Source organism: Trachypithecus francoisi, unplaced genomic scaffold (genome assembly GCF_009764315.1).
Source record: "Trachypithecus francoisi isolate TF-2019V2 unplaced genomic scaffold, Tfra_2.0 Lachesis_group17, whole genome shotgun sequence".
Classification (NCBI taxonomy): Eukaryota; Metazoa; Chordata; class Mammalia; order Primates; family Cercopithecidae; genus Trachypithecus; species Trachypithecus francoisi.
The window spans coordinates 59,183,322-59,204,728 of NW_022681462.1; the positions used below are offsets into that span (position 1 = coordinate 59,183,322).

The 21,407-nt window shown below is 38.8% G+C and overlaps 1 protein-coding gene and 1 long non-coding RNA gene across 2 annotated transcripts in view; both read right to left on the reverse strand.

The window, feature by feature from the left end:
• Positions 1–14,458: 14,458 nt before the first annotated feature.
• LOC117062333 lies at positions 14,459–17,835 on the reverse strand. Its single transcript, XR_004428309.1, has 2 exons — positions 15,367–17,835; positions 14,459–14,579 (listed from the first exon to the last, which is right to left on the reverse strand). It is a non-coding gene; the product is annotated as an uncharacterized LOC117062333 (long non-coding RNA).
• Positions 17,836–19,382: 1,547 nt separating this feature from the next.
• FOXN2 (forkhead box N2) overlaps positions 19,383–21,407 on the reverse strand; it is a 78,566-nt gene continuing 76,541 nt past the window's right edge. Inside the window, exon 6 of the mRNA XM_033175780.1 lies at positions 19,383–19,652. Coding sequence (XP_033031671.1) covers positions 19,639–19,652 — 14 coding nt within the window. The 3' untranslated portion in view covers positions 19,383–19,638. The remainder of the gene's footprint in view (positions 19,653–21,407) is intronic.

Sequence of the window (21,407 nt, forward strand, 5' to 3'; positions counted from 1 at the left end):
TGTGGGCTCAGAATCCCTGGAAATATTGGCAATGATGTTGATTTACCATCATATATTCAGGAGAAGTGAAATCAATTCTACTTTCTACTTCCTTTCTTCTTTTCTTTTTTCTTTTTTCTTTTTTTTCTTTTCTTTTTTTTTTTTTTTTTTTTTGAGTGCAGTGGTGCGATCTCGGCTCACCGTACCCTCCACCTCCCAGGCTCAAATGATTCTCCTGCCTCAGCTTCCAGAGTAGCTGGGATCACAGGCACATGCCACTACTGCCCGACTAATTTTTGTATTTTTAGTAAAGACGGGGTTTCACCATATTGGCCAGGCTGGTGTTGAATTCCTGACCTCAGGTGATCCACCCTCCTTGCCTCCCCAAGTGCTGAGATTACAGACATAAGCCACCACGCCTGTCCCAATTCTACTTCAATACTAACAATTTCACTTAAAAAAGATGATCCGGCCAGGCGCGGTGGCTCAAGCCTGTAATCCCAGCACTTTGGGAGGCCAAGGCGGGCGGATTCCGAGGTCAGGAGAAGGAGAACATCCTGGCTAACGCTGTGAAACACCATCTCTACTCAAAAAAAAAAAAAAAAAAAAAAAAGCCGGGCGAGGTGGCGGGCGCCTGTGGTCCCAGCTACTCAGGAGGCTGAGGCAGGAGAATGGCGTGAACCTGGGAGGCGGAGCTTGCAGTGAGCCGAGATCACACCACTGCACTCCAACCTGGGCGACAGAGTGAGAGTCCGTCTCATTTAAAAAAAAAAAAAAAAAAAAAAAATCCCTCGAAGACTGGGAACTTAGGGACATTCAGGCAGACAGGACCTGGGTTCCAATTACCACTGGCAAAAGGGGAAAGTTTCAACCTGTGTCATTGGCTGATGCAAAATGTTATTAATTTTGGAAAATAGGGAAAAACGAAAAGTTCAACATGCAAATAATTTCTTTTGATGCCATAAGATCATTTTAAGATCCCTGAAATAGGTGATTACAGATAATATGTGTTTATCTTTTGCATTAACTCTACTGGAAAAACGTTTAGAATACCACTAAAGAAGTGATCCTGTCCCATACTTTCAGGATACCCTTGGAGGAAATCTTAGAAAATGTGTTTTCTTACTAAGAAATGAAGGCATTTATCATATTAGTTTCCTATTGCTGCTATAACAAATTACCACAAACTTAATGACTTAAAAACAATGTAAATTTATTGTTGGGAAGTGAGAAGTCTGAAAGGGGTCTCTCTGGGTTGAAATCAAGGTGTTGGCGAGGCTGTTCTGTTCCTTCTGGAGTCTCCAAGCGGAGTGCGTTTCCTTTCTCTTTTCGGCTTCTAGAGGCTTTGTTGGCTCATCTTCAAGCCAGCAATGCCAGAGTTAGTCTTTCTCATATAACACCACTCTGACATTCCCTCTCCTGCCCCACTCTTTCACATTTAAGGACTTTGTGATTACATCTGGCCCACCCAGATAATCCAGGATAATTTTCTTAAAGTTCATTGATTAGCTAACAATTTCATCTGCTACCTTCTTTCCTCTTTGCCATATAATGGTAACACATTCATAGGTTCCAGGAATTAGAACATGACTTCTTAATGTATAAACACACATACTTGTTAGATTTTTGCTGAACAGATAGGTAAGTGCTACACATTCTGTTTATAATCTCCTTTTGCACTTATCAGATCACGGATGTTGCAATGAAGTTTAAAATATTTATGTGTTTTTGCACGTTTGCCTTATTATTTTCTTGGGATAAACTCCTTTTAATTGAATTTCTAGGTTAAATGTGAACACTCAAAATTTCATTGACACAAAGGTTGTACCATTGTGTACACCTGCCAACATGGAGCCAGTGTTAAGTTACATTGGCCATGCCAGTTTTATACGTGAAAAAGGCCAGTTCTGGAGATTGATCTGTAGCATTTTTGTGATGTTTTGTTGGTTTTGGTACCAGGTGTTTATAACTTTATAAAATAAACTAAGACACTCTCCTTCCTTCCTTCCTTCCCTATTCTTTAGAACAGCTGAAACAAGAGAGAAACTCCTAGAAAAAACTGGTAGTATTCACTGTGAAGCCCCTGGACTGGTGTTTTGCTGGGAATGGAAGTAGTAGGTGTTTGACAAACTTTTTCATTTGTCTATGGTAATTGGTCTGTTTGGATTTTCAATTTTGCTATTAAATTTTTCATTTTATCTAAATGTTCAGATTTATCAGCATAAAACTATAAACATTTTTGTAACAAAAATTCTGTTGTGCCTATCATTACACTCCCTTTCCACTTCTATCATTGTGTATTTGTGGTTTCTCATAATCACACTTGTAAGAAGTTTCTCTATTTCATTGTTTTTCGGACTGACAACTCCTGGTTTTATATACGAAGCCTGTTTTTCTTTTTCTAATAAATCAGATTCTGCTTTGATCCTTTCATTAATTCTTAATTTCTCCTTCATATTATTTTGTTGTTCCTTCTACTTTCTTTCAAGTATTTCAACATTTCATGTTCATTAATAAATGCATTTAACTTTATGGATTTTCCCCTGAATATATTAATATCTTTTACTGTATATTTTCATTTGTTAATGTCTAAATTATCTATAATTTCGGTTTTGATTTCCTCTTTGACTTAAATTTGTATGAATATTGCCAACTAATGTAATTGGGTGGGAGGGAAACTTGCCTTTTCTTATTGATTTTGTGTTTTATTTCACTACAGTCAGAGAATGTGACAGTAAAAAAGGTGTAATTTTTACTTTTACAAATTTTGTTTGACAAGAATATATATATTTTCAAGCTTACTAAGTATATACATAATTCAGACTCTCTTTATCTTATTTTGCTCTATGTATCCTGTAAATCCAGAGGAAGATTTATTAACATTTCCATTCTAATTGTGATTTAGTCAAATTTTCTACATATTTCTAACAATTTTACTTTAATTGTTTTGTCTATAAATATTCACAACTATTATAACATCTTCTTCATGGACTATACTTTTGTCAAAATGAAATATCCTTCCTGGCCAGGTGCGGTGGTTCATACCTGTAATCCAAGCACTTTGGGAGGCCAAGGTGGGCGGATCACCTGAGGTCAGGGGTTCAAGACCAGCCTGGCCAGCATGGCAAAACCCCATCTCTACTAAAAACACAAAAAATGCTGGTGTGTTGGGTGCGCACCTGTAGTCCCAGCTACTCGGCACCAGAATTGCTTAAACCTGGGAGGCAGAGGTTGCAGTGTGCCGAGATCCAGCCTTGGAGACAGAGTGAGACAGTCTTAAAAAAAGAAAAAGAAAGAAAAAAAAAGAAATACTCCTTATTCTAAAGAAATACCCCTTCTTATTCTAACTTTTTGCCTTAGCTGCTGTTTTGTCTGATATTAATTTTACCACCTTTATTTTTTGCAGGGGGAGGCTTGTTTGCTATGTTTGTCTAGTCCATTATTTTTATTTTTAGTGTTTTTCATTTTGTTTAAATATGTCTTGTTAACAACATACCTAATTTTGGTCTTTAAAGAAATCATTTGAAAGTCATTAACAGGAACTTTAGCATATTCACACTTACTATGGCCACTGTGTTTCCATCACATTTTAAGTTCCTGCATGGGGATCTCTCAGCATACAGGGATCCTTTGTCTAACTGGAGAGACAAGTGAGTAATGCAGATGATTTGAGCTCCTATAATGTTGGCCTTCAGAATTTGTCTAATCCAATCTTCTCTTTGACTTATGAGGAAACAGAAGGATACCAGATCATGCCATTTAATGGCAAAGCTTGAACTAGCAGCTAAATTTGAACATAAGACTGTGATATCTAACTTAATTTCATGAAGATCTTGTTAGGGTCAAATTAAATCAGTTATAAGTCAGTACTGGCTTTCCTCCTTTTTGGAAAATGCATGGCATTGCTTGGCACTCAATAATGTTTAATGTCATTGCACATTTAAAAGCACGGTGTAGTCTGCTGTTTCCCAAGGAGTGACCCTGTACTGCTGAAGGCACACAAATAAACATTTTTAGATATATTCATGTACATTGGGAAAAATATGTATTTGTTATACATATTAAGGAGTATTATGACTTAGAATAACACTAAGATAAAAGTGGGTCAATCTAGAGAAATATATTAAAGAAATAGCACAGGTGACAGTATGAAAAATATGAAGGACAAGTTTGGGAAGTATTGGTTTCAGGATAAAAACGTTTCAGAATAAGAAAACTGGTTTGATATGCTGGATCTGCCCTTTGTGAGGATAAGATATAAAATGCCTGGTTTAGTAAGTCTTTGGCTGTATTTTCTCTAATTTATCTTGTGTTAGTCCTGTCTCCTTAATTAAATTGTAAAAACTTTCAGTGACAGAACAAAATACAGGTTGCAAAGCAATAATCACTATAATATAAGATTTTTATATTCCAGAAGAAAAGTAGTCACAATAAGCCAACCACGGCATGGTTATTTCTGAACAGGATCCAATTTTTATTTTTGCAAACTCATTATAGTCATGAACTATATTGTCACCAACACTGAATGCAGGTTTAATGATACTATAGGTTAGGTGTATAGCAAAGTCAATGGAAATGATCTTTGCCCTCTACATGATTACAATCTAAATTAGTCTCCACATTGTGCTAATTATAGGGACACTTGGCTATGCTTTTAACTAGATGTACGAATTGGTTAGTTATTTGGGTCTCAGTTTCCTCAACTGCATAACAACTGTTGTACTGGATAACCTGTGAGGTTTCTTGGCTAGGTACAGTGGCTCATGTCTTTCATCCCAACATTTTGGGAGGTTGAGGCAAGAGAATGACTTGCCGTGAAGAGTTTGAGACTAGCCTGGGCAATATAGTAAGACCACATCTCTACAAAAATTAGCTGGGCATGGTGGCACATGCCTGTAGTCCTAGATGCTTTGGAGGCTAAGGGCAAGGATTGCTCAAGCCTAGGAGTTTAAGGTTGCGGTGGGCTATGATCATGCCGTGGCACTCCGGCCTAGGCAACAGAATGAGACCTTTTCTCAAAAACAAGAAACCAAAAAACCCTGTAGGTTTTCTAATAATTCCAAAGTATTATATAACTCTACTATTGGATTCCACCAAGTGAATACTGTTAATTAATTAATCAATTGATTAATGCACTCATGCAAAGAGATATGTGCACTTACTCTGTGCCAGACACTGTTAGAGAAACATGGTACCCACTGTTCTGAAAAAGCCCACTTAATAAATGCCTGTAAATCACTTTTTGATCTGACTAAAACACAGTAGAGTTTATCTGAAGAAAATCATTATACTGTGTAACTGTTTGGGGGCAGAAAATAATATTAAACTATTAGCTCTCAAAAACTGACAAAACATTTGCTTCATGAGAAAAATTTTAAGTGACTTTTTTTTTTTCTGGAAACAAACCAAAACAATCTGAATGAGGCAATTCTGGAAATCCAGTTTGGAAACAACACCACCAGTCCACACCTGGGTCTGTCCAGCCTGTGCTAAATTCTACAGCAAGAGTCAAGTGAAAGAGGAGAGACAATCTTGGAGAGCTTTTGACTAGTGGGGGACACAAGATGTATTTGCAGTGCCCCGCACCTAAGAGCTCACTGAGCAATTTTGTGCAAATTAGAAAAAAGCGCCTCCCCCAGGCAGACAAATTACAAAATGGTGCCCCATCAGGGCAACCAATTAGATAAAGACACCCTTCTCCAGACTGCCCTAGCAAGGGTATATCTTGGCAAGGGGGTACAGGCTGATTTCAGTCCCACTCACCCCTTCTATAGTATGACTTTGTGCAGAGTACAGACTACAAGACCTGTGCAGCAGCCTGCCTTATGGGGAGCAATTGAATAACCGTTCTAAACACACTGGGGGGATCCTCATGTGGCTTAAACTGTGACCCTGTGAAAAAGCAGTTTTAAAGATTTCTAACTCTACCAATCTTTTCAAACTGAGTAATGTTCTTAGTCTAAGAAGGAAGTTTCCTCACAGTGCCTGAAAAAACAGGGCTTTAGAAACAAGCTGCCTATTCACATTAGGCTTTTGTCCAGAGATTACTGCCATTTCAGCAATGAGACACCCAGACAGTGTGAGGGTTAAATGTTTTAAGATTCTCTTCCACTGAAGGCTGGATCTTGTTGCCTAGTGACTGCTGCATTGCTTGCTGCTGTCACTCACCTTGTCTCCAGAGTTATCCTACTCTCATAAGGAAGGTTATGATTGGACAAAGGTGACATCATAGCACATAAAAGAATGGCATCTCTTTGTCAAGACAGCACCAATAAGATGACTCAAGAGTTGGTAGCAAAGTGTTTCGGTTCCTTTGTTTCATTTCTTTAACATAGAGCTAATAAATTTGATGAAACATTTTCTCCATTTCTTTCAGAACCAATAATGCAGGTATTCGTAGTGGATTTTTGCCCATAAAAATATTTTTTGACAGCATATGGATTGTCTTCACATCCATTTAATCAATCCTAGCCCAGCCAAAGCCATTCCCTGCCAAGCACTTGGTCAGCACTCGAGAAGCTGAATAGATTACAGGCAGAAAATGACTAGCTGGCAGCTCATTATCACACCATTGGTTACAGAGTGGAATTTCACACAGGGCAGGTTCTTCTTGGTGCTTATCTGAGAAGTATCTAAAGTGGTTCCAAAGCATCAATTTCAAAGGCAGCCTTATAATAAGACTTCAGAGTACATACATGAGGCATCGAAAGAGTAAAAGAAAAAAAAATCGATTAAAGTTGAAAACATACCTACTTTTAAAATCAAGCAGTTGGAGAAATCTCACACATTTTTAGATAATAAACAAACATAAGTTCTTTGATTACTTTTGAATTGACTTCACACATTTTGCAGTGCTTTGAAAATCAAGCCTGATAGTCTTATTTTATTTTTAAATTTATACCATGTACTCTTGAATATTTCAGCTATTAAAGATATTAGTTATGCAATTGCAGTGTTGGTTGCAGGTTCATTATTGCCAAGCTGCTATATTAAATCATCTGTTAAATGCTTTCTTTTCTTGGTAAATATTCAGGATACAGCATAGCCACAGCTGCTATAATTGAATAATTGCTTCCAATTAATGCTCTATTTCAAATCTGCAACTCCATATAAAGCTTATAGTTGAGTCGTAACAAAGGCAAACCCCCAAGGGAAACAGAAGAGAGTGAGAATTCCTTTCTGCAATTCTACTAGAAAGCAATTAGAGAGAGAGAGAGAATACTAATGAATTATATATGGCCATGCTTTTACCTCCGCTGATAAAGAGCCTGTAGTATATCAGCTGAAAGTGTCAGTACACCATTGCCTCTTCCAACAGCTGGCTGAAAGTATTTAAACATTGCAATTTCTCATTTGAATAATCAACGATTGTTCTTAAAGTGGATTAAAGCTGACCATACATTTCCTGGGGAAAATTCATTTAAAAGAAGGTAAAGATAGTAGTTACACAGAATCACATTACAAGGAAACACAGAATTATCATCAAATATTTTCATTCGAGAAAAAATTTATATTTTAAAATATAAAAATTCAGAATGGTGTGCAAGTGAAGGCAGAAAGTGGGTGGGAGTCCTTTAAATTAAATCAATATGATGTGAGGGGAAGTTTTCCTACTGAAAACTTCCTACTGCTTCTTGTTCATTTGACTAGAAAGACACCAAAACATCTGAGTTCTTAAAGTGTGTGCTGGCTGGCAGTTACTTGAAAGATTAGTAAGTGTTTCAGCTAAATTATGTTGTTGTAGAATTGATAGTATTATAATTTGATCAAGATTCAGCTTTTTACTTACTTTTACTCTACTTATTAAGAGATGCAATACTGTAAGCAAGACCTCAAGAGAATGTTTGAATTGCTTAATGAAATCTATCAGATAGGCTAATTATAACGTTACTCTTCTCTGTTCCCTTAATGTCCTAAAAAACTTGGATGGTTTAGTTCCAATTACATTTAAAAGCAGTAAGTATATATTTTAATATACTTTTCAATAATGTAGGCTGCCCTTTATACAAATAAGAATAGGTGAGATTTTACCCTATAAAACCATTTGTTAATAAAGTAAAGTAATCTTTGGGAGGCCAGGGCAGGAGGATCGCTTGAGGCTAGGAGTTCAAGACCAGCCTGGACAACACAGTGAGATCCCATCTCTACAAAATAAAAAAGAAAATAAAAAAGAAATTAGCAGGGCATGGTAATGCATGCCTGTAGGCCTAACTACTCAGGAGACTGAGGTGGGAGGATTGCATGAACTCAGGAGTGTGAGGTTACAGTAAACTATGATTGTGCCCCTGAACTCCAGCCTGGGTGACAGGGCAAGACCCTATCTCTAAAAAAAAATAAGTAAATAATTAAATAAGGTATAGTAATATGGATACCAGTTTAGAGAAACAACTCCTTCTTTCTTAACTTCCTGGATTATATGTTTCGTGATGTAGGAGTTATTTTGGCTTGAAGGGTAACTGTAACCGCTTATAGTACATAGGATATACTGTTTTGTCAGAAGGTATTTGACCAAGATTTTGTATTTAAGATTTGCTATGAGCAATCTTCGAATCTCATGACACAATAGTGACTCTTTGAAATGTACATTTGGTTCCTTGCTCCCCTGATCTTAAGTTCTAAGTTCTTACCACAGCCCCTGCCGAGGTCCACACATGACATGGTCCCTGGAACCTGAAAGTTTCTCAGTTGTCATCTCCTACCAGTCTTTCCTTCGCAGTTTCCTCTGGGTACAGTAGCTCCTACTCTTGCAGTTCCTGTGAACACATCAAAGGGCTGCATTTCCTTTACCTTCCCTAGTTCCTGCCTAGAGGTTCCTCCTCTAGATACTGGCAGACAGGCTTCTGCACACCATTCCGTCCCCTGCTCTGCTCAGATGCCCAACTCATCTAAAATAGCAACTGTCACCCTGATTCTACTTCCTTTTCCTCACCTTATTTTTCTTCATAGCATTTATGACTTCTGATATTTTATTTCAGTTTCTTATTTTGTCTATTATCCTCTCACTAGAGTATAAGCTCCACGAGGGCAGAGACTTGTCTGTTTTGTTCACTACGAACTGCCAAGGCCCAATACAGTGGTGGGGCTTTAATAAGTGCTTCATGTGCTGGGCGTGGTGGCTCACACCTGTAATCCCAGCACTTTGGGAGCCAAGGCAGGCGGATCACCTGAGGTCAGGAATTCGAGACCAGTCTGACCAACATGGAGAAACCTCATCTCTACTAAAAATACAAGAAAACTAGCCGGGCGTGGTGGTGTATACCTGTAATACCAGCTACTCGGGAAGCTGAGGCGGGAGAATCTCTTGAACCTGGGAGGCAGGAGGTTGTGGTGAGCCGAGCAAGATCGCACCATCGCACTCCAGCCTGGGCAACAAGAGTGAAACTCCATCTCAAAAAGAAAAAAAAAGTGCTTCGTGTTCTGGCCGGGTGCGGTAGCTTATGCCTATAATCCCAGTGCTTTGGGAGGCCGAGGCAGGTGGATCACTTGAGGCCAGGAGTTCGAGACCAGCCTGGCCAAAATAGAGAAACCCTGTCTATACTAAAAATAAAAAAACAAAACAAAAACAAAAAAAAACACACAAAAAACACACACACAAAGCAAGCAAGCCAGGCATGGTGGTGTGTGCCTGTAGTCTCAGCTACCTGGGAGGCTGAGGCATGATAATTGCTTGAATGTGGGAGGTGGAGGTTGCAGTGAGCCAACATTGCACCACTGCACTCAGCCTGGGTGACAGAGGGAGACCCCATCTCAACAACAACAACAAAAAGTGCTTCCTGCTGATTTGTTTAGCAAATTAATCAATGGCCAAACTTGTTCTCATGCTTGTATATTCCTATAACCCAGAGGCGGTAAATTAGCCTGGTAATTAAGGCACAAATTCTGGAATCAGACTTGTTTTTTTAATCATTTACTAACTAGTGTAACCATGGGCAATTGAAACTCCTCTAGTCTGCGTTTCTTCATCTATAAATGGTAACATTTACCTCATTAACTTCATAGTGTCAATGTGAGGATTAAATGAAATAACAAACAATATATAAATTCTTGGCTTGGTGATTGCCCTGCTTGGCAAGTGGCAAGTGGTAAATAATCAGTAAGTAGTACTTATTCTTCCATTCCATTCCATGTATTTTTTTTTTTTTTTTTTTTTTTTTTTGGAGTTGGAGTCTCTCTCTCTCACCCAGGCTGGAGTGCTGTGGCATGATCTCAGCTCACTGCAACCTCCATCTCTCAGATTCAAGCAATTCTCCTACCTCAGCCTCCCGAGTAGCTGGGACTACAGGTGCCTGCAACCATGCCTGGCTAATTTTTGTATTTTTGGTAGAGATGGGATTTCACCATGTTGGCCGGGCTGGTTTCAAACTCCTGACTTCAGGTGATCCTTCTGCCTTGACCTTTCAAAGTGGTGGGATTACAGGCATGAGCCACTACACCCAGCCTACATTCCATTAATATTCTTAATGAGGTTTTTTTTTTAAAAGGCCATTAAACTTCTAGTGACTGATTCCCCACGTCCACCCAACCCTCCTCACCTTTTAATATTTCTTTCTTTTTCTTATTTATTTATTTATTGAGACGGAGTCTTGCTCTGTCCCCCAGGCTGGAGTGCAATGGCGCGATCTTGGCTCACCACAACCTCTGCTTCCCAGGTTAAAGCAATTCTCCTGCCTCAGGCTCCCAAGTAGCTGGGATTACAGGTGCACGCCACTACGCCCAGCTAATTTTTGTATTTTTCGTAGAGATGGAGTATCGCCCTGTTGGTCAGGCTGCTCTTCAACTTCTGACCTCAGGTGATCCACTCACCTCGGCCTCCCAAAATGCTGGGATTACAGGTGTGAGCCATCGCACCCAGCCACGTTTTAATCCATCTCTATTCTACATGGGAGTCATTAGTATGACTTGAAGGTTTTTTTATTCAACCATCAGCTCTGAAAGTAATAGAAATTGTCCAATTTATTTCAATTTTTCATGTTAATAACAAATTTGTATTATTTCTCTTACTCTACAGGTCAAGCAGGACAAATTGTTTTTGTTTTACAGACACTGAATTAGAATACTAAGAAGCTCTTCTCTTCTCCCTTCTGCTGTATGTGCATGATTCTTAATGCTCCACACCCAAGCCTGGGTCTTAGGCAATCACTGATCTGCTTTCTGTCACTGTAGAGAGGATTAGATTTTTCTTTTTAAAAATTTCATGTTAATGGAATCACATATGTGTGTTCTTTTGAGATTGGTTTCATATACATTGTATCAGCAGTTTGTTTCTTTTTATTTCTGAAAAAAAATTAAAAGTTTTTTGTTCCATTGTAAGAATTCAGCATTATGTGTTTATTCACCTTTCCTTTTTTTTTTTTTTTTAATTGTTATTTTGTTTTGTTTTGAGATGGGGTCTCAGTATGTAGCCCAGGCTGGAGTGCAGTGGTGTGATCACGGCTCACTACATCCTTTGTCTCCTGAGTAGCTGGGACTATAGGTACACAACCACCACGTCTGGCTAATTTTTAATTTGTGCGTGTGTGTGTGTGTGCTATCTAATAAATCTTTGCCTGCCTCAAAATCAGAAGGATTTTCTCTTATGTTTTCTTCTAAAAGTGTTACACTGTTAGCTTTTTTTTTTTACATATATGTCTGTGATTGATTTCAAATAAATGTTTATGTATGGTGAGAGGTAGGGGTCAAAGCTCATTGTTGATATATATCTAATTGTTCTAGCACCATTTGTTGAAAAAAAAAATTATCCTTAATCCTTTGAGTTAACTTGGTACTTGTCAAAAAACAGTTGCTTATGTATATGTGAGTTTTTATTTTCTGAACTATTCTGTTCCATTGATCTATATATTTAGATTTATGCCAATACCATATGGTTTGGTTTTTGTAGCTTTATAGTAAATTTTAAAGTCAGGTAGTATAAGTCATCCAATTTTGTTTTCCTTTTTTCCAAAAAATTTTTGGCTATTCTGTCATTTGCATTTCTATACAAATTTTAAAACCAGCTTGCCAATTTCTTAAAAAAAAAAAAAGCCAGCTAGGATCTTGATTGAGATTGAATTGAATGTATAGATCAATTTGGAAAGAATTGACATCTTGACAATATTTAAGTCTTTGAATCCATGGACACAGTGTTTATCTGTCCATTGATTTAAATCTTTTAAAGTTTTGTCAGCAATGTTTTGTGGTTTTCATTCATTGTACATGTGTTGCACATATTTTGTTAAATTTATCCCTTTGTATTTCATTTTTTGTATGTTACTGTTAATGGTATTGCTTCTTAAATTTTAATTTTCCAAAAGTTTGTTGCTAATATAAATACAATTGATTTTTAAAACACTGACCTAGTATCTTGTGGCATTACTAAATGTACTTATTAGTTCTAATAGCCTTTTATAGATTCCTTAGGAATTTTTACATACATAATCATGGTGTCTGTAAATAAAGATGGTTCTATTTCTTCCTTTCCATGCTGTATGCCTTTTATTTTCCCTCCTGCTTCTCTTTTTCCTCCTCTTCCTCCTTCTTTTTTAGTTTTTGACCTTATTGCAGTGGCAAAGACCTCCAGAACAATATTGAAAAGAAGGGGTGAGTATGGACATACTCGGCTGGTCCATTATTGGGAGAAGGAGGAGTCAGTCTCTCACCATTCAGTATAATGCTTACTGTAGATTTTCAATAGATGGCTTTTATCAGGCAGAAGAATGTCCAGAACTGTGAAGGGTATGAACTTTTATATTACTTTCAAGCTAACAGGCTAACCTGCAATAGTTTCATGGATGCTGGCAAAAGACATCAGACTTCTGGGTCAAAGACCAAAGAATTTATTATAGCTCAGCAAGCAACATCAGCTTCATGATCACATTGGTTCCCATCACTCCTTTGGGGCTATGCGGAGCAGCCCACTTGGAGGCTGCTTAGGAAATCCAAATTTTTACAAAGGGTACAAGCAAACTTGTCCAGCCTTTGCCCCAGAGGAAGCCATTATCTTTATGATACTGGACAGCAAACAAACTTGTCATCTGCTCTGGAGAGAGATACTATATCTACTTTTCATGGCTGTTCTCTATACAAACATCCTTGAAAAGATAGTCTGGAAAAAAAACTACTGCCAGTGCCTCTATTTGCAAGACATGAAAAAATGTGACACTCTCCTTTGCACTCATTAGGATGATTATTATGAAAATAAAACACATAAAAACAGAAATTAAGTGTTAGAGAGGATATGGAGAAAGTAGAACACTTGTGCATTGCTGGTGGGAATATAAAGGGTCTAACTGCTGTGGAAAGCAGTTTGGCAGTTGCTCAGAAAGTTAGAATACAGAATTCCCGTATGATCCAGCAATTCTACTTCTAGATAGATCCCCAACAAATTGAAAGCAGGGACTCCAACAGTCACTTATACATCAATGTTAATAGCAGCATTATTCACAAGAGACAAAAGGTGAAAACAACCCAAATGTTCATCAACAGAAGAATGGATGAACAAAATATATTGTATACAAACAATGGTGTTTTATTTAGCCTTAAAAAGAAATAAAATTTTGACACATGCTACCACATAGATGAATCCTGAACATTTTATGCCAAGTGAAAATGAGCCAGACGCAAAAGGGAAATTATTGTATGATTGATTGCATGTACAATGAGGTACATAGAATAGGCACACTCATGGAGACAAACAGTAAAAAGAGGTTACAGGGGTGGGGCAGGGAATGGAGAGTTACTGTTTAATGAATATAGTTTCTGTCTGGGATGATGAAAATGTTCTGGAAATGGAAATTGGTGATGGTTGCATCACATCATGAATGTACTTGATGTTACTGAATTGTATGCTTCAAGATGATTAAAATTTTATGTTACATATTTTGCTAGAATTAAAACATTGCAAAAAAAAAAAGACATCCATAGAAAATTGTCTTCCAATAAAAACACTTCCTTTAATTTCTGGTTTGGTTAGAATTTTTGTTATGAATGATACTGAATTTTGTTAAAAGCGTTTCCATCTATTGAAATGATCATATTTTTTATTTTGCCGAGACCAGCTTGGTCGTGGAGACCCTAACCCAGTGGCACTAGAGGAATTAAAGACACACACACAGAAATATAGCTTGTGGAGTGGGAAATCATGGGTCTCACAGCCTTCAGAGCTGGGAGCCCTGAACAGGGATTTGCCCACATGTTTATTGACAGCAAGCCAGTAATAAGCATTGTTTCTATAGATTACAGATTAACTAAAAGCATTTCTTAGGGGAAATAAAGGGATGGGCGAAACAAAGGGATGGGTCTGGCTAGTTATCTGCAGCAGGAACATGTCCTTAAGGCACAGATCATTCATTCTATTGTTTGTGGTTCAGGAATGCCTTTAAGTGGTTTTCTGCCTTAGGTGGGTCAGGTTTTTCTTGCCCTCATTCTGGTAAATCCACAACCTTCAGCGTGGGCATCACGGCCATCACGAACATGTCATAGTGCTGCAGAGATTTTGTTTATGGCCAGTTTTGGGGGCCTGTTCCCAACATGCCTCCCTTTTTTGTTTTGCAAGGTGATAAAAGCAAAGGCAGCTTTGTCACAGTGAGCTACTTCTCACAGGAGTCAGGATCCGCATCTGCAGGCTATACAAAGATAAACAACACAGATTAATAACACAATCATTATTGAAATCACAGAGCTTCCAAGTGTTTTTATGCATTTTAATGGGTTACTAGCTGCTAATCTGTCTGCAGCTCCTTCAAGCACTCCAGTTCCTGGCATTAAGGTCAGGTGTGCCTGGGATGCTTTAAATATTAGTTTTTAAAAAAATTATGCAATATCCAAAGACAAGTGTTCTTCTAGATGCTCTTTTATTCTTTCCCAAATTTTGATCTTATTAAGAGTTTCCACAAATCCTCATGTTTAGCTCCTACAGCAGGCCATACCATTTGAGGTTGAGGTGCCACTATAATGCCATGTTTCCAGATAATAGGAACTCTTGCCATACTTCTTATCATTTCTACCATGTCTACCATCTGACCATTTTGTTCAGACCAGCTGAAAATAGTGTGGCCATGGTATGCAGACTGAGTGGTGCAACTTAAGATAAACATCCCCTTAGGGGACCAATCTATAACGATTCCACAGGAATCACTGAGCAGAACCTCTGCCTGTTCTGCAGTGCAGTCTTCCTAAACAAGTATGTTCATTTTGTCTGGCCAGGTCCAATTCTGTTTACAAATAGGTTTTTGAGGGTGGTATGCCTCAATTATAGGAGCAGATTTATTATGGTAAATAATGAGATCAGAAAGCATGTGTAAATGTGTCATAGAGTGATTATATCCAGGCATTATTGCCAGCCAAGATTGATAAATGTGCCCAATAAGTATAACTGTTCTCTGTGTCAGCCTTTGCTGAAGGAATACTCACAGCAATGGTGATCACTGCTATCATAGCTATCATTAAATTACTCGTTGTGACTGGTTGTCCAGTTTTCCTCAGGTTTTCTTCCACCATCTGTGACAGCTTCTTGATCTGTCCCCAAGTAGGTGGCTGTATTCGATGGGTGTTGCTCGTGACAGTTGGGGTCCTCCTCAGCATCAGTCTCGACATGGCCGCAACCGGGGGTTCCTCAGGATCCTCCTGGAATCTCTTCCTCGGCATCTGGCTCATGATAAGTCTTCAGCTGTCTTGATGCTATCCAAATCAGCTGCACAAGCATAACCTCTATCCCAAGTTATTATTTTACCTATTTCCCAACTTTTTGTTATTGGATCTCTCCACCAAACCAGTTGTTCTGCTTCTGTCTTTGCAGCTGGTTTCTGTAGGTGTTGTTCAGCTGCTGATAACATCTGGCTTTTAGGTAGGCTCAAAAAATTTAAAGTGAATAATGCTAGATTCAACTGTGTATGGGCTGTCCCATAATCCCTATTCCCCCTTTCTGTTTTTGCAACTGCTGTTTCAAGGAGAGATTCATTTGTTCTACAATGACTTGTCCTTGAGAATTATATGGGATGCCAGTAATGTGTTTAATATTCTTTACCATTACTAGACCAATGTGTAAAAACATTCTCAGCACCTTCAATTGATTTAAATTTAGTTATTCTAGGGAGGATCCAATCAGTTAATTTCAAAAATTAAAACAAGTTTCATTTTAGGAAAATGATTATCAAGAATACACACAAAATCAACTAAATGGGTTTGCCAAGCAAAACTATTTATAAAAGCTTGCTGTATTTGTGTCTTCATGAGAGGGACAATAATTTTTCCAGGATCATATCCATGTAATTTAACAATCTGAGTTCTCCCATTTCCTATCCTAGTAGCGATTTGATCCAAATAAGGAGTTAGAGTCTGTGAATTAGTATGTGAAAGAAAAAGCCATTCTACTAAGTCTTGCTCTTGGACAATAACACCAGTAGGTGAATGCTGAATTGGAAAAATTAGCAAATCTAGAGTCTTCTCTGGATCTATTCTATTTATTTGAGCCTTATGGACTTGCTTTTCAAGCAAATGTAACTCTGTGTCAGCTTCTTTTGTTAATTGCCCAGGGCTAGTGAGACTAGGATCTCCTCTAAGGATAGAAAATAGATTACTCATGGCATAGGTAGGAATGCCTAGAGCAGGTCATATCCAATTAATGTCTCCTAGTAATTTTTGAAAGTCATTTAATGTTTTCAATTGATCCCTATGTATGGTTACTTTCTGTGGCACTATTGTAGTGTCATTTACTAAGGTCCCCAAGTAGGAGTAAGGAGTAGTAGTCTGAATTTTGTCAGGAGCTATAATTAAACCAGTGCAAGAAATTGAATTTTGCAAGTGATCACAACATTGGAGTAATATTTCTCGAGTGGGGACAGCACAAAGTATATCATCCATATAATAAATAATGTAACACTGTGAAAATTTTTTACAAGTAGGTTCAATTGCTTGCCCCACATACGTCTGGCAAATTGTTGGACTGTTTAATGTGCCTTGTGGCAACACTTCCCAATGAAAATGCTTAGCAGGCTGCAGGTTGTTTACTGCAGGAATTGTAAGTGAAAACCATTCACAGTCTGCTCAGCTAAGGGGATAGTGAAGAAACAGTCTTTTAAATCTACAATGATTAAAGGCCAATTTTTTGGAATCATAGCAGGAGGAGGCAATCCTGGCTGTAATGTCCCCATAGGTTGTATAACTGAATTATTGGCTCTAAGATCTGTCAACATTCTCCATTTACCTGGTTTTTTCTTAATTACGAAAAGCAGAGAATTCCAAGGGGAAAATGTTGGAGCTATGTGTCCTTTTTCTAATTGTTCAGTAATTAAGTCTTCTAAAGCCTCCAGTTTCTCTTTACTTAGCAGCCATTGTTCTATCCAAATTGGCTTATCTGTCAACTATTTTAAAGGTATAAGTTCTGGAGGCTTAACTATGGACACCATAAAAAACAATATCCTAAACCCTGGTGGGAGTTTTGTCTTTCTGCTTGAAGCAGTTCCTTCAAATCTTGCAAATTTTTTCCTAGTCCCATACCAGGGACATACCCCATTTCATGCATCATATGTTGACTTTGAGGGCTATATAATTGTTCTGGAATTAGAACTTGTGTTCCCCATTGTTGTAATAAATCTCTCTCCCATAAATTTATAGGTATAGAAGTTACAATTGGTTGAATAGTCCCAGGTTGTCCACTGGGCCCTTCACAACGCAAAATATAACTACTTTGATATTCTTCAGGGGCTTTACCAGCTCCAACTATGTTAAAATGAGCAGGTTGAATTGGCCAGTGGATGGCCAGTGCTGTAGAGAAATGGTTAAAATGTCTGCTCCTGTATCTACCAAACCTTTAAATTTCTTTCCCTGATTAGTTATTTCACAGGTAGGACATTTATCAGTAATTTGATTTACCCAATAAACTGCTTTGCCTTGGTTATTTGTGCTTCCAAATCCTCCTTTTCATTTAATTTCACTTTTCCCCATTTCCACATATGGCATAATCAGGAGCTGTGCTATATGCTCTCCTGGCTCTGCTTTCCAGGGAACAGAAGTAGATATAGCAATGTCAATTTCCCCATTGTAATCTGAATCAATGCCTCCTGTATGTATTTGTACTCCTTTTAAATGTAAACTAGATCTTCCTAGAAGTAATCCTATCATACCCACTGGCGAGGGTCCATAGACTCCTGATGGGACCTTTTGCGGGGATTCTCCAGGCAAAAGGCTCACAGCTTTCATGTAGCATAAATCTACTGCAGCACTACCGGCTGTGGCAGGGGACAGACATTGTACAGGGGTGAGGGAATAACCTGAGCCGGTAATGCCCTGGTTTGGAACAGGGCCTGGGACAGGCCCCCCATGACATTTCCTGAAATGAGGTTCCCATCTTTATCAAATTTAGAATGACACCGATTAGCCCAATGTTTTGCTTTTTTACATTTTGGACATACTTCAGGCTCAGCAGTTTTCTTTTTTCCCCTATCTGGTAGCCTGACTCACTGATTTTTTCTACATTTTTTAGCATGACCATGCTTCCCACAGTTAAAACAGTTAAAAGCTCCAGGAAACGATGTATTTCCTTTATCCACTCAGTCCTGCCATTGCCTGGGCTAGCAGAGCAGCCTGATGCAGATACCGTCACAGGCCTTGATATAATCAACTAAATGTGCTTTCCCTCTAATAGGTCGCAGAGCAGCCTGGCAATCGGGATTAGCATTGTTGAAAGCTAATAACCGCAACACTATATCCTGAGCAGCCAAATCTGCAATCTGCAATCACCTTTAGTTTAGTTTTGTTTAGTTTCGTTTTTTGAGATGGAGTCTCACTCTGTCACCCAGGCTGGAGTGCAGTGGCACAATCTCGGCTCACTGCAAGCTCCATCACCTGGGTTCATACCATTCTTCTGCCTCAGCCTCCTGAGTAGCTGGGACTACAGGCACCCGCCACCACCCTCAGCTAACTGTTTTTTGTCTTTTTGGTAGAGATGGGGTTTCACCATGTTAGCCAGGATGGTCTCAGTCTCCTGACCTCATGATCTGCCTGTCTTGGCCTCCCAAAGTGCTGGGATTACAGGCATGAGCCACTGAGCCCACACCCAGCCTGCAATCACCTTTTTAAGAGACTCCTGTAACCGAGCTAATTTAAAAGAAAAAGTTTCATATGTAGCTATAATATTTCCCTGTTGATCTGGGGCATGTATTCTAACAGGGAACTGCCAAGCCTCTAAATCACCTTCTTCTAGCTTGCTGGATTCCTGCCTGAATAGAACTGAGAGTGGTCACTCGACGTGCTGCTCGAACAGTCACTGGGGCAACTACCTTTTGCCCAGAGTCCTCCGGAAAAGAAAGATCTGGAGGGTCAGGCCACTCTTTTTCTTCAAAATAAGGAGGGGGTGCAGAAGGGTAGGAATGAACCTCTCCCTCCTTTGCCAGTTTAGCTTTAGCTGGCAAACAAACCTGCTGTGTTACTTCATTATACTCTCCTTCCCCCTCATGATCAGTGTGAAAAGGTTCCAAGGTGGAATGAACCAGAGCCCACACTTGTCCCATTGTTACCCTGATGCTTCCAAGCTCCCCTTCTTACTCACTGTGGGGATTGCTTAAGATTACTCAGGTGTCCTCCTTAGTTCCACGTTCTCCAACTGTCGCTCTGGCAACCGTTCAACCTGGGTTTGAGCCCCACATATGGGCACCACTTGACAAGACCAGCTCAGTCATGGAGACCCTAACCCAGTGGCACTAGAAAAATTAAAGACACACACACAGAAATATAGCTTGTGGAGTGGGAAATCAGGGGTCTCACAGCCTTCAGAGCTGAGAGCCTCAACAGAGATTTACCCACATACTTACTGATAGCAAGCCAGTGATAAGTGTTGTTTCTATAGATTATAGATTAACTAAAAGCATTTCTTACAGGAAACAAAGGGATGGGCTGAAACAAAGGGATGGGTCTGGCTAGTTATCTGGAGCAGGAACATGTCCTTAAGGCACAGATCACTCATGCTATTCTTTGTGGTTCAGGAATGCCTTAAACGGTTTTCCACTCTGGGTGGGCCAGGTGTTCCTTGCCCTCATTCTGGCAAACCCATAACCTTCAGTGTGGGTGTCATGGCCATCACGAACATGTCACGGTGCTGCAGAGATTTTGTTTACAGCCAGTTTTGGAGCCAGTTCCCAACATTATTCTTCTTGCCTCTGTTGATATGGTGAATTATAATGATGGTTTTTAATACTGAACCAACTTGCACTCCTAGGGGCAGCCCCATTGGTTATTGTCTCTTTTGTATATTACTGAATTTTATTTGATTACATTTTGTTAAGAATTTTTGTGTCTACATTCGTGATGCGTATTGGTCTGTAGTTTTTTGGTAATGTCTTTTTTTTTTTTTTTTTTCCCCCGTGAGACCGAGTCTCACTCTATTGCCCAGGCTGGACTTGGCTCACTGCAGTCTCTGCCTCCCGGGTTCAAGTGATTCTCCTGCCTCAGCCTCTCAAATACCTAGGATTACAGGCATGTGCCACCACACCTGGCTAATTTTTGTATTTTCAGTAGAGACAGGGTTTTGCCATGTTTGTCAGGCTAGTCTTGAACTGTTGACCTCAAGCAATCCACCTGCCCCGACCTCCCAAAGTGCTGGGATTACAGGCATGAGTCACCACACCCAGCAGCTAATGTCTTTACTCAGTTTTAGTATTTGGTTAATGCTAAACCTATAGCCTCATAAAGCAAGTTATGACATATTTTCTTGTCTTCTTTTTTTCTTATTTCTTTTAAGGAGTTTGGGTATAATGGTATTATTTCTTCCTTAAATAATAAATATAATTTATGTGAAGCCATCTGGACTTGGAGTTTGCTATGAGTTTTTTTTTTTTATTTTAAACTAGACTTTTTAAAGAGCCATTTTAGAGCTAAAAAATTTGAGCAAATAATACAGATACTTTCCATATGCCCCCTGCCTTGCAGTTTTCCCTGCTGCTAACCTCTTACACTAGTATGGTACATTTGTTACAATTAATGAACTGCTATTGATACATTATTATTAACACAAGTTTATACTTTATTTAGATATTCTTAGTTTTTAACCTAATACCATTTTTCTGTTCCAAGACCTCATTCAGGATACATCCCATTTAGTTGCTGTGTCTCTTTAGGGTCCTCTTGGCTATGAAAATTTCTCAGATTTTGATTGTTTTCAATTATCTTGACAGATTTGAGGAATACTGGTCAGGTTTGTTGTAGGATGCCAAGCTACTAGAATTGGTCTGATCTCTTTTTAAAAATTAGGCTATTAGTTTTGAGAGGCAGATCACAGAGGTAAAGTCTATTTGTATACAATATTAACAACACGTGCTATCAACATGAGTCATGACTGTTGATGTTGACCTAGGATGCCTGACTGAAGTAGTGTCTTGTCAGGTTTCTTCACCATGAAGGTATTACCCCCATCACTGTCCCTTCCACACTAAACTCTGGAAGGAAGCCCTTATGCAAGC